Below are 14,730 nucleotides of genomic sequence, written 5' to 3' on the forward strand. Positions count from 1 at the left end.
TTTTCTTTGTGAACATTTAAAATTTAATATTTTGTCTCATTCAAGGGAAACATTTGAGTCCTTGAACGACAAGACATATATCCTCACCACAACGAATATTAATAAAACCGATGAGGTCGGCTATGTTTATTGATTAATTAATTAATTTGTTTATTTATTCATTCATTCATTCATTATTATTATTATTATCATATTTTATATATATATATATATATACTATCTTTATTAGTTATTAATAAATTAATTATTAATTAATAAAATTAAAACTGTTGTTTTAGCAGTGTTAACCTAGACAAGGACAACTGTCCCTTATTTTTTCCTTTCTTTTTCATTCTAACCTTTTATTTTATTTTTAAAAAATTTAGCCACAAAGTTTGATTATTTTTCATTTTTATCCATCCTTTTGATTTTTCTTACATCCTCCAAAAAAAAATCACGTCTTTACTATCTATATATTACTTAACCAAAACAGGTCACATCATACAAAAGTGGAATGTTAGAATGTTTCTCTATTATAATGTGTCTGATTCTACTGGATCCCTCAATTCTTTTATCTATCTTTTTTCTAAGCAAAAAATATTATTACTAAATCATTCTCTCTATACATATATATTTTTAGAATAAAGCCATAGCTCATAAGTAATAAATTTATAAGATCTCAACTAATTAATCTTAAAATTTATTATATATGATATAATAAAATGAGTTAATTCCTTTTTTAGTAAGTATAAAATGATATTTAAATTTATTTATAAACTCAATTATTCATATCTATTTTTACTAATAGTGCCGAGCTAAATTTTGTTCGCAAAATATGTTTGGTACTTTATATGACAATATAGATGTTTAGCAAGAACATTATAGTATAGCGTTGTAATTTAAGAAGTAACGACGTAGATATATTTGTGACTAGAAGAATTGTAAAGATTGTAGCAACACTGCCATATAATAAGGTTAAAAGAAATAAGGTACATAATTTTTTTTATTCTCTTATTTCCCCTTAATTAGCTTGATTTCTTTATTTTAATTCTTCCAACTCTCTATTTTTAATCATGCTATATAATATATAGCATAATAATAAATAAAAACTATTTAGATAGATTTTTGACCACCTAATACTTGAAATATATATTTTAAATTTCTAATTATACACAATACCAGTCGATTCTAACCTCAAGAAGCCATGTGACTTAGTGGACTATTCCTTCAAATGACTGCTTTTTACAGTTTTTTTTTTGTTTCATAACTTACTACAATCTTTAATTTGTTGTATTTTTCCTTCTAATCTTGCACTTTTTATTCAAATGCATTCCTTACCTTTTCTCTCCCTTTCATGTAAAACTAATCATTATTTCTAAAATTTCGTATAAATTTTTTTGTCGTCCTGATTATCTTATAATATCATTTAATCAAGTTTCTCATTTATTTTTCCTCCGTGTTCATATATGTACACAAAACTAAAACAATTCGAAAATTAGAGTGTTGAATGAGTTCTAAAATGAGCCACACCACATTAATTACTATATATGTTCTCCAACTTCAATCGAATGGAAATATTAACTATTGACAAAAAGAGTTTTTGAAGACCCGCGGCATAGCGCGGACTCTTCTTAGTTATAGAACGAAGGGTGAGAAAGAATATTTTCTCTAACTTTCAAATTTTAAAGTTTCCCATTTGAAATAATTTTAGAAAATTTAAAACCATTTAATTAATAAAAATTTGGGAATGAAAATCAATTTATTATATCTAATTTCATCAGCATTCACTCCTATATTTCGCTCCTACACCTCATTTTTTTCTCTCTCATCCTCTCCTTTCTCCTTTGGCACGTCCCCCCTGATTAGTGAACAATTTTTTCTTTCTTTTCTTAATTCAATTTTCATCTTATATGTTTGAATCCATAAGTTCTTAACAGAATTGGAAGATTGATTTTAGTTTAATTTTCATATCATATATCAGGATAATCAGTCATTGCTTACCATATCGGTTCAATTATTCATTTATTGCTTTTTTAATACCTAATTTACTCTTTTCGTTAATTTTGGAAACGTTGCACCTCTAATTAATTTTCTCTTCCTAAATATAATAGCAAAATATTATAACTCTAGAATCCTTTAAAAAAAATTATGGTTTTTTGCACTTTATGGTTTTTATGGGATTCTAGGTTTTTGGGATTTTTTTAAAGATTTTTGAGGGTTTAGTATTAGTATTAGGATTTTAGTATTTATTAGTCTGCAAAAGTATGGCTACTAAATTTAGTAATTAAGAGAGACTTAATTAATTAGAGATAAATTATTACCCAAAAAAACGAAAGGGGTACTTTTGGCTTTGGAAATTTAGGAGATGTTCATTAAATGATTAATTTGTTCAAATATGATAACTGATGATTAGTTAATCTATGCCCGAGGGCATAGGATAGAAGAACCCATTTTAATTAGTAGTTTCAGGTGAATTCTATAGTAAGAGCATGTTATTGATGAGTAAAAAAAGGATATGCAAACTATGGATGAGATTTTACGATAAAAAGTTTATGCGCTTATCAAGGAAACTTTTTTTTTTTATGAAAATCCCTGGTGGCGTGGACAAAATCTAGTTATTATTATATATTACTACAATATTATTAATAATTTTTTTAGGGCTGTGATTGTTATTAATTTTTTTGGCAAATAGATAATTATTAATGCGTAAATACTAGCAAACAAGTAGTTGTTTTAGTGGAAGTGAGATTACAGTAAACAAACCAGTCATGATAAAACGAATGAATCATCATCCACAGTCCTTAGACATATGGAGTGAGGAACCGAATTACAATTAGACCAGCACATGATGATGGAGAGAGTTCAGAATTAACTATCTTATCCCGATCCGATTAACTATCTCCATCAAACATAAGATAAGGATTTCTTATTAGATTCTATCTTCCCTGAAATTCAGTCCACCAGATGATTGGCGCGGTAACCTTTTCTGATAAGTGCGGTAGTCTAACTTATAATCTTTGATTTTAAATCAACCAGGTGCAGGCCAACGCTTGGTATGGTTGTATAAAAAAATAATAATGAAATCTAATTTATTCGATATTGATGGAGAAATTCTTTTAATCTATCTAGAGAACATCTCTTTAAGATTGCTTTTTGTATTTATTTGCTATTAGGATTTTTTTATTTTTCAAGAAAATATTTACTATTTTAACTTGTAACCTAATAGTAAATATGAATCTCCACGCTAGCTAGGGCATAGCTATCGGAGGATACTTTGGCCAAACTATCATGTGGTAGGTTTTAATTTTTCTTGGGATTGCTAGGCATTTGACCTTGGGGTTTCTCCGGTGGGGGATGTCTCTATCTATTTCTGAATTGGGCACACACTATCATATAGGCGTTACATCTGACAGAAACAAACTCTAAAGAAAAATAGAGACACGTACTCCATTTGTATCTCTGATTTTCGTGTCTCTGATCCGAGCCCTTATACATATTATATTAATTAAATGCACATAACTACTATTATATATAATTAATATATATTCTTAATAGTTTTAATTAATTAAAAATACAAAAGAAATAAAATAAACTATTAAAATTAAAAAAAATTGGCCGTTGGATGCAATGGCCAGATTCCGGCCGTTGTATCCATTAACAAAATTAAAAGAGGGATAGGGGTTGCCGCATGGGGCCAAGGCCGCCATGCGGCAGCTTGTATTGGTTGCCTCCGCACGCGTCTCCCCTTGCCATGGTGGCAAGTGGAGACGGGGGCACAAGCCCCATTGGAGGTAGCCTTAGAGCCTTAAACTGGACTTCAAAATAAGGATCATAAAGCGGTTGCTTACCGACTTTTTTCGAATTAGGACAAGTGAATCTAAACTTACAACATCACAACGAGTACCTCATAGTAGTGATGGTGCTCTTCGGATCCTATTGTTCCATCGTTCCGCGGTTCGGGTTGCCATTGCTTCCCCGATTTGACCCGATTCATGTGAAGTGAGATCGGACTTGCCAATGTCAAAATGGCCTAATACCCTTCAGGCCCATATGATGACCGTCTTGGTCCAGGCCCTCTCGAGACCCAAACACATGCAAGCCTATTTTGCTAAGGTGGTGGCTCATTTCAAACCCATGTTAAATTTCAAGATAAACTGGTAAGGTATGCAACATGTTGCGAAATCGGAGTAGATACAGGAAGAAGCCGAACGGCACACTCGATGATCTGAGGTCAGTGTATTACCAATTTTGGGTAATGTGTACATCCAATGGTTTGTAGTAGTGAAATAAATGATAGTAAGTATACAGATGGCTATATTATGCAGATTACAAGAGCATGCATGAGTTGGCTGGATTAACTTTTGGTTATTACTTAGAAATTCTATGAGAATATGAGTGTACATGTGTGTATGTATGTATGTCTTAATGTATGTGTGTATGTCTGTGTGTGTGTGTGTGTGGGGATATACGAGTCTAGGTCATGAAAATAATATTCATGTAAACCGTATGTACAATATGAATTCTTCAAGTATTACTATATACAAAATCCACAAGCAAACCCCTTCATTAGCAACGCATTCAAGCCCTATACTACCAAGCAAACTAAAGGCTATTCTTAAATATCCACAAACTCGACTATAACTCAGTTTTGATAATTTGATTCCGCTAATCTCACATTTATCACAACAGGGGGTCTCAAACTAGTCCTCACTGGACCTTGTCGTATAGTGATCGGTTCAGAGCGTTGCGTCATCCATGCTCTAAGAATGACTAGTAATCGGGCGACTGGGACAGTTGAATCGGTCATCTTAACTTGACATCCCTCACAATTTCCCCAATCAAGTCCCCAAGGATCGAACCTTCTATATCTGCCCCAATGGCATTGACTTGCTCGTCCAGTAGCCACAACCAAGGGGCGGGACCAAGGTCCCGTGACACCATGGAATCGAGAGAGGAGTGCGACGAGACATCTACAGGAGGGTACACAAATGAACGAATGAATCCCCAAACAGCATCCATCAGTCTTGGCCCACAAGGATGTTGCAGATCACGAGTAGCTGAAATCTTATTCCTGTATCTCGAGGAGATCACGGGTGGTCTGAGCATATTCGAGAGTGCTTCATTCAATAAATCATACAATAGCCTGTGGTCAATTTCGACTCCCTTTTTATTGTCGTCCATTGTTGAACCATGACCATCCTCCTCCTTGTCCTGTTGCTTGTATGACTCTTCGACTTCTTCGTAGACAGAGGTGGTTATAGGCTTCACGAGAGGGTCTGATCTCAACAAACAGGAACTGGACAGCCCATCATACATGCCTGAAGCTACAAGGAGAGTTCTCACATAGGCAGCAGTGCCATCCTCTAGCTCGGGCAGCTTACATCCACCAGGCTTGTGTTCTCTTATACCTTCTGCAGCCCTCTCGGAATTGGGTTCAGTAAGTTGCCTCTGTAGTTCTGAGAATTAAATGGGCAGGAAAAAAAAAAAGCTCTCGGCAATAAGCACATTAGTAATCACATGCAACAGGTTGGTTTAGTTCTAGAAAGTCAGGATGAAATTTCTTTCGTTCTTTCGGTTTTTCTTCTTTTTTTTACCAAAAGGGAAATCAAAATGACAAGTGAACTCTTCAGCTGTGAATTATAGGACATCTCACAGATAAAATGCTATTCATGCAAAAAACATAGATCTGAGAATGAGAAAGAATGTCGGTTTCATACCATTGTGAGTCGAAGAGGTCTCTCCAAAAACATGAGGGCCATCGGCATTATCTCCCTCAGGTTTTTCAGGGGACAATACAGGGCTCAGATCATTGCTCGGTCTCCAGAACTCTTCCAGAGGACTACTACTACTCACAGATGCAGGACTAGGAGGCACTTCCGTTGAATTCTCCTGGTACCAAAAATACCATAAAATAAACCAACTTAAGGAAAAATATTCCACTCAGTTGGAAATAATAGGAAATAACTACCAGCAGTAAGTAATGAAGCTCTTACATATCTTTCTCCAGTGTTTAGAATAACAGTCGGTCCGTTCATGATATCTTTCATGAAGCTTGGCTCACAAGTACGTAAATCAGCTATCGATGGCATTCTCTTTCTGAACAGCCTCCCTCTCAAAGTGAAAGTGCTTCGGAAGTTGTGTACTTTTTCCCTGAGACTGAACCTCTCCTTCTCCTTCTTCCCCTTCTTTGTGCCTGCAAATAGGCTCTCAATCGAGTGCTCGTGCTTTCTCCTGATGTGGGCACCGGTGATGACATGGCGGTCCTCGAGGAGGAGCTTCCCAAAGGAAGTCCCAGACACCGGGGCTGAAAGGGACCGCATAAGCTTCTTTGGGGACAATGATTCATCCCGGAAAGATCTAGTATGCAATTCTCCTCCTCCTCCTCCTGCTCCTTCTCCTTCTCCTTCTCCTTCTCCTTCTCCTTCTTCTTCTTCAACAATTTCCTCCTGTCTCAGGATAACACTTTTCTCATCCAACAAACCCGGTCGGGAGAAGTTACCACTGACTCCAACTGGAATATTTATGTCTGATTCCCTCTTCAGAACATTTTTCAATCTCTCTGCTAGGAACCTTCTCGTGTCTCGGTTTATGAACTCCGGGGAACTCATCTCATTCAGCTGAGTATCGCTCCTGTGTGACCTTGTAGATTCCGATCGGACCAAACTGGGTCTTGAATCCAAGTCCCTGGTCACACTCTCCCTGACCTGATTGGATATCTGTTTCGCAATCTTCTGTGGATCTGGTGACTTCTCACTTATGGGACCAGTGATTCTGCTTCCGGGGACAATGGGGCCCTTTTGATGGATCTTGCCTTGGAGCTCGTGTTTCAGCCTCTCCCTAACCTCCTCAAGGAAATCTTCGATGCTTCCCCTCTCCTCAGAACTTCCTGAGAAGCTCGTCCATGAGTCCTCGCTACTCCAAATCTTGTCAGGCCCAGGCTTCAGGACCACAATTGTAGTTGGTACCTGTTCATTTTCTCGATATCTAGTCCTACAAGGCAATGAACTGATTTCCTTCTGCTCAGGAGCGTAGATTTCCGATTTTCCTCCATATTTACGTGAATAACTTCTCTCGGCTGATTTTACTTTAACCAATTGACTTTTTGGTTCTATGGAGTTTTCCTTAATGGCCAATGTGGAAGTATCTTCAATTTCTGCATATCTCGAGCATTCCTTAAATCTTGCAGCTTGCCATGCTTCAAAATCTTTCTTGAACTTCTGCAGCTCCTCCTCTTGTGGATGCTCTCGGCGCTTTGGTTTCATGCTTGTACGGTCATAAACAGGTTCTTGCTCGATAGAATTCGAGTTTGAGTAGCTACGATTGACTGGGCCCCTGAGAGCCTTCTCAAAGTTGGAAGATTTAGTCCTTGCAGGTTCTTCTCGTTTCTTCATGGGATAAACGGTTGATTTGGTGTCCAAGGGCAGCATGTCCATTCCCATCAGCCGGGCCACAATGCTTGGCCCATTCTGTCGGCTGTTGGCCTTTCTTGACATCTCATCATTGATCAGTTTCTTCATTGATGCCTCCTCGACTACAAGGTGCTTCTTTCTAGGCCCCATCCAATCTTCTTCCACATCATAAGAATACCGGAATTTTGCTGCAGATCTCATAGTGAAACAGATACTCCAAGATGGTTCAATGAGCTTCAGTACCTGTAAGATATTCCTTTTCTGTGAGGCAAACTATCTATATAGAACTTTCATAATTTTTGGAAGGTTTCAGGATGGAGAAGGCAAGCCCGTTATCACAATACAAAAGAACAAACAGACACTGAGCCACTGTATGATTAGGCAACGTTCATCCAAAACATAAACCATTCCTCTAAACCATAATCTTATGCAGTCAGGAAAAATACTTCCATTTCCGATCTCAAGCTGTCAAAAACTTGCCAGTCAGAGCACGAAGTTGCTTCTATATGCCCAAAGCCTCTTTCCACACATAACTGCTACTCTATCTTTTGGCCCCTTATAACTTATATATTCTAGAGCACCTGATCGGTCCTCGAGGTGTATGTCAGCTCCCTATCCTACAGATACCATGCATTTTTACCAGGATAATACTTCTCCATCTTTTCCAGACATGAAAATCAGAATTTCGTAGCTTTCCATTTTCTTAGACGCGAGTATCCAGGCGGTCTTACAGGTGATATTCAATTCCCTGACAGCGGAGATTTCTAGAGAGGAACTTGTGAAGACATTTTTCACTGACAATCTCAAATCTTCCCGACACAGATGAACAAAGAAGTAAGCTAAAGATATGGAACTTGCAGAAGAGACAAACCACAAGAACTTATGCAAATTCATGAGAAAGATAACAGGAAATCCAATCATGCAGCGGAAGCATAAGGGCTCACATTCTGGTACTGCAGAACCAGCATCCGGGCAAGAGTGAAAATAATCGCGATTAAATCTCGAAACACAGACATAAACAAGACGACACAAAATGGGTGATATTTTGGCCTGTCTCCAGACAAACTGGCCTTCTGCTAAGCAGCTAAGATCAGAAGTGTTCGGAATGAGCTATTTTGACACAAATCGAAAACCGACTACAACAGAGGATTTTTACTCCCCTGTTTGACTTACGGGAAAAGAAAAGGGTGTGCTACAGGAAAACGCAGAGGAACTCAGCTCTAAATCACCTCAACTGTCAACTTAATTAACCACTAGCCGATTTCTCATTACGAAAAGAAGCCAAATTAATCAAGAGACAAGAACTAGCACGGCCCAATTGGTGTGATCCCCTCCTCAATTCCATCCACATTCTCTCAGCAAACGAAGCACACCATTTCACAGCTAACAAACTACCATAGCTCTATTTACACATACCTCTGAGACAAGCTCGCCAGAACTCGATCAAGACCATGACCCATCATTGCCCATACACCAAGAAGGTCATCCCTCCATGAGCAGAAATCAAATGCCAAAGAGACGTCAAAAGGGCATGAGTGTTCACAAGAAAGAAATGCAATGGCAGGACAGGAGGAGGAAATGATCTTGGGGGTGGGGGTGGGGGAGGGGGGGAAGTTGAAGGGAGCTCTCTTCAGAGCTGAGATTTGTACAGCAATGGAGGTTTGGGGAGAAGGGTGCTTACAATAATGGAAAAATAATGATGGGAACAGATGAAAAGGTGAGACCTTTTTAGTTGGGAAGGCCTAGAGAAGATGAGGGAGTCGCCATTGCTGGACTGACTGTAATGATACGATATGAAAGAGTTTACCATTAAAACAGACCAGAAACCGAAGGTTGCCTTTTCTTTATTTCATTATTCCCTTAATCATTCTTTCGTTTTTATTATATATAATATATATATCCATCTGACGAAACGAATTTTCTTTTTTTTTGGCATTTCTATTATCTTTTCTCTCTCTAAACTTTGTATAAAACTTCAATTATTCTCTGGAAATTATTTTTGGAAAGTATGATTTCCTGATGAAAAGAATTAAAAGAATTAAAAGAATTGATTTTTCTCTATTTCGACGGTATCGAACCACCCCGGGTCTTGCCCGAATCCAGAATTTTTTTTATTTCTTATCTTGGTCTAGTTACTAACAAGTAACAATGAAGTGTAAAACCCTCGAATTTCAAGATACCCCGGACCATAGTAAGGTTACTTGTGCTGCCTCGACAAATTCTTGCCGAAGCTCGGGTTTAGGCTAGACAACATCAACTCATTAAAGGTCACAATCGCATTCAATTTGATTATTATCGATCAAGACATAACAAATCTCTTTCTTCAACCGTAATTTTAATTTACTATATTAAAAAAGAAATTCTTATAGCACTGAAAACTGTAATTTTCATTTGTACCGATGATGTTGGCCTGCTGTCAAATAATTACTCCTGCGTAAAATTCACTCGAAATTGCACCACTGAGGAGTCATGTCCGAATTAAGTACGGAAAAAACGAGAACGGTTTAATGAAATATCTTATGATTTTATTCGGTTTCGGAAATCATATGATATTTTTCTTCATCGTAAGCATTTCTCTGAAATTGTCATTATAATAATAATAATTATTTAATATAATTATAAATGATTATATATAAACAAATGGATGGCAAATGTGTTGCTCGTGGCAGGACACAGGGGAACAGCTCACACACGGTTTGCTTTAGCCCACGACGCCTCCATTTGGCGTCCGATCAACCCAAACATAACATGCCGTAAAATTAGAAGAAGCACCTTCCCATCTGTTTTTTTTTTTTGATCCTTTTCTTTTTTAATCTAATTTCGTTTCCCCTTATATTGATAATGAAACAAAATAATTTTTTCGGCGATATCCGAGATATTCTTGAGCCTATTAGTCCATACTAATCCCCATTTGAGCGTCAGTTCGCCTTGACCATAAGCCTACCGAAAGTACTTTAAAGCCGGAATAAGCAAACTTCTATAGGGAATTGAATAGAAAATACCTTATAATTTCATATAACGAGAAGGATTTCAGAATTTATTTATTTCCCAAAAGAAAACAGCAATAATAGAAAATTTGTCAGCATAGATGAACAAACTTCGATGTTCACTATAATTTGGACAAATGCCAAGGACAACGTTGGGAAATGGGAACGGTACCTATTTTTGTAGGCTAATGACAGTGTCGCGCTGCAACGTCATAGTCGCAAATTGCAAGATCCAGTTGTTGATTCTTTTCGAGAACGATCGTACATCTGATGTAAAATCGGATTGTCTAAAAGAGAGACGAATATGCAATATGATATGGTCCCGTTTAGTCGAGGAAGAGTTTTTCTTTCTAAGCTTTTCATTTTCATTTCTAAAGCGGGACGATAAATAAGGTTATTCGTCGAACTGCATACTCTACCAAACATTGTTGGCGGACGAAATTGCATAAAATATGCATTTTGTTAAAACTATGGAAAAAGAAGAAGGCTGGTTAAGAAAATGAAACAAGAAGAGATCGTGCTCGTGATGCATATAAGAGAAAATCATAAGGAAATGGCAAAGCCAATGCATCAATTCTTGATTAGTCATTTCTCTTCGTGCGGCTTGAGAAAGTTCCAATGCAGTTGTGCCATGAGAGAATAAGCACGTACACAAATAGCGTACTACGAGTTTATATGAAGTAAAGGTTTTTTTTTTGGTGGAATGTAAACGGTGGAATGTAAAGGCAATCAATATATAATATATAAAAGTTGAATCGCGGAGTCATGAAGTTCTATTTGAGAATCGCGGAGTCTAGAATTTTTATTTGAGAACCCTTAACTTTATAAATTTTCTTGATTTCTAAACTAACTCTCAACTCTCTAAATTTTCTCTTTTTTTATCATTTTAATTTTAAAAATTTATAACGCTCAATTATTATCTTGAAAAGTATAAATAACTTTTAATATCACGAGAAGATATATATGGACTTCTAACGCATTTCTCAGCCAGTTCGTTTAAAATAAAAAATACCTATGGTACAAGCTTCATATAATAATCCTGAGAATGCGAATTTTTTTTTATAAAATTAGTTGCTAAAATTGATATATTTATTTACATTTATACTTACAATAATCACAACGACGCAGGATGGACGGGTAAAATGTCTAGTTTAGATAATTAATATATAAGAAAATAATGTCCGTTAATTTTGACTCTGGCAATTAGTTTTCGGTTGTCTTGAAAGCTACGGGGAGGGGATTAGTGATTCGTCCCCATGGAATCTCAGCACGGCCTCTCTATGATTGCCTCGGTCAAACAAATAATTATTTATTACCTGCGGATATTTTATCAAATAATGTTAATAATAATTAGTTGGGAGGCTTTCCTCTCAATCCTTATTTTATTAATCTCAACTCCTACGTCTCTCATGCATCGGATTTATCATCCAGACGTTCGCTTGATCCGTGGCAAGGTACGAATTGGAATAAGGTCGTATGTGTTAAGATTCTGAATCGAATAGGCAGTTCCTTTTAATTCGATTAACCCATCTAATTTTTTGTCCGGTTACATAGTCTGATTCGACCATTCAGACTAGGTTTGAATGGAGATGAGATGGTGCTCAATCCACCTATTAGAAAAACGAACCCCAAAAGGACAACATGTCTCTGCTCATCGATCAGTGGAAGGAACTGTTCCATGTGTTGCAAGCCGTGAAAAAGAGAGGTGAGGAAGGAAGGAGTCACCCTCGCTCACTTAGGTCGGCACGGTCCCCGTCTCTCGAACGGGTGTAGAGTATCCAATCGATGCATACATCGAATCACGACGACTCATAAATCGCATATAGAAAAGTACTTTAAAAGGAGATAAGGGATACGTGAGTGAGTTTCATGTTTGGGCATTTGAGATATATATATTAATGAGGGAGAAAGTCGATTTTAATTAATATGATAAGTAATTGCATGATGATGATGAAGGCAATTGTTTAATTATTAGTTAAGAAAAAGAGAACAAAGAAAAACATTATTAATATATAATGTTGTATATATTGGCATTTGGGGGGGCTTTTGAAGTTGTTTGGTGACATGATGGGATTGTGGGGGGACTTTTATCATGTGCATGGAGTCCTTTAAACCATTAAATCAGGCTGTGGGTAATGATCTCAATCATGGCCTATAGCCCATTGAACATTTATCTTATTTATTGTAATTGCTTTTTATTTTTTATGTGATGAAAAATTAATGGAATTGAGTAAATTCTTCTTCTTCCAAAAATAATAATAATAACAACAACGGAGTGAATAATGATGAAGGGGACCAAGACAATTTTTAACCTATTTTGGGGAAGTAGGGACTAGACCACGTAGAATGGGAAGGGATGCATCATGATGAGCTCCACATACGCAAACTTTGCATCATTTTTATTTTGTGAAAAGAAAAAAAAAAAAAAAAACAGAGAGTTTAAAGTCACACTTTTGCCCTCTTTTCTTACTTTTGTGTGTTTAGTTCGAAAGCCGTACTTTAGTCTACGTTTAGGAGCGCCTCTTTGACTTTTAGTTTTTACTCTTATTCGAGCTGCAAAAGCAGTTGTCGATGAGAAATTTATAAAACTATATGATTTCGGTTAAATCTGTAATTACAAATATTATTTTCTCCACTAAATTAGTACGTAATTACTAAAATTGCTCTTTTTTTTTTATCATCAACCGATCTATTTTAATGTCAACATTTTTAGATTTCTATGTCACAAAAATTGAAACATATCCTGAAATATTATGAAATTAATACATATTTTTGGAACAAAAATTTTTTCGGTTTCTTTTTTTTTTTTCATTAGCTATATCACTCCTAAACTAAGTATCAGAGGTGCTTGGTAGGGGCTAATCTGCAAGGTTTTCCAGTGGTTCCACGAGTAATCACAAGAAGTCTCATGTAGTGTCAATTCCCAGCCGAGCTATTCGACTTTGGAATTTCCAAAATGCTGTCCCAAGATTACTCCCAACAGGATAATATTGGTAATCTTGATACTCATCCAAAATGGCTCGGAAATCATATTATTTTAGTGATTTAATTTGATATGTGTTGACGTTTTTGAACAAGATCAATTAGCATCGTACGTATGTATCGGGCGGCTTTACACCGAGGTCAAAGTGCGACTTGCAAGTGACCTCAATGGGTCATTGCCAGTGACTTCGTGCCGTGACTTAAGTTTCTGATTAATCTCAGTAATCACTTGGTCCTTACGAAACACATGATTGAGTAAAATAATCTTTATTATTCCAAAAAAAAAAGAAGGGGAAAAAATGACAGATAACTCTTAACGGAAATTCGGAAGGACGGTTCGGTCTGTCTGTCCTTTGCTTTTGGGCCGTGCAAATTGACAGAACGTCCGTCCGCCACACAAACCGACAAAATGGTACGCTTCTCTCGTAATGATTTTACTTTATTTTTTTCCCTAATAAGAGTAATGATTTTACTGAAAAAACAGTTAGGATGGAGGCGGCTGCCTGCCTGCCTGAATGTGGGGCCCACTGACATCGTCAGCACACCGCAGGCAGCCACGTCGGCAGGAGGAGAGAGAGACAGACAGACAGATTTCAGTGGAGCTCGTACTTCAACATTAGCAGGAGTCTCTCTCTCTCTCCCCTCTTTTTTTTTTTTTGTTATTAATCCAAGAATTAAACTTCCATTGGGAGAATTTCATAGAGACCAACGGGGAAGTGCGATGTCGTAGTGTATCAAATTATTGTCAATAAAGGTTTTGTATATTTAAAATAAGAGTATTATAATTTAATAAAAAATATTATTATTTTTTACTATATTAAGACACACGCTAAATAATAAAAATAAAAAACATTAATTAGTATGTAACAACAGTACTCTTATCAAACAAGAAGTTATTTTGGAAAATAGCAATCTTATTATATTTGGAATGTCCTTCAATCTGCATTCTTAAGGATGCTTTGTACCCTAGCAATCTTAGTCAAAATTAGACAAAATGTTTTAACAAAGAGTCCTGGGCTAGACGTCATACTCGCACAAAGGACCATATTCAATGCTTATTGATGGACCTAGGTACCAAGACTTGGTTTCAAATATTGATTTTGAGGACAATATTGCATTCTAGATATGGGTCGTTGGACCGATTAAAGTCTTGTCCCTTCAAACGATGTTTGACTTGGTAATCAGATGTATCGGAAACTCTAGGGACCGCTGTGTCATTTTATAGTTTACACTAGAAGGAAACTGTAAATGATTGTTATTCGTGATGATGTGTTGAGAAATAACCAACAAAATCCCCTTTTGAGATCAAGGAACGGTGAAGGTAGAAGAACGAGATTTAGATCCTCCTACGAGTCTGATATCGAGGACGAGAC

At 36.5% G+C, this 14,730-nt stretch overlaps 1 protein-coding gene across 1 annotated transcript; it reads right to left on the bottom strand.

Annotated features, from left to right (window-relative positions):
• Nucleotides 1-4,460: 4,460 nt before the first annotated feature.
• Nucleotides 4,461-9,188, bottom strand: LOC116211650. The gene is made up of 4 exons (XM_031546112.1): nt 8,805-9,188; nt 5,973-7,631; nt 5,697-5,868; nt 4,461-5,435 (listed from the first exon to the last, which is right to left on the bottom strand). The coding sequence occupies exons 2-4, from the start codon at nt 7,587-7,589 to the stop codon at nt 4,783-4,785; spliced, it is 2,442 nt and encodes an 813-aa protein (XP_031401972.1). The 5' UTR covers nt 7,590-7,631; nt 8,805-9,188; the 3' UTR covers nt 4,461-4,782.
• Between the last annotated feature and the right edge of the window lie 5,542 nt (nt 9,189-14,730).

The sequence above is a fragment of the Punica granatum genome, chromosome 6 (genome assembly GCF_007655135.1).
Source record: "Punica granatum isolate Tunisia-2019 chromosome 6, ASM765513v2, whole genome shotgun sequence".
NCBI classification, from domain to species: domain Eukaryota; kingdom Viridiplantae; phylum Streptophyta; class Magnoliopsida; order Myrtales; family Lythraceae; genus Punica; species Punica granatum.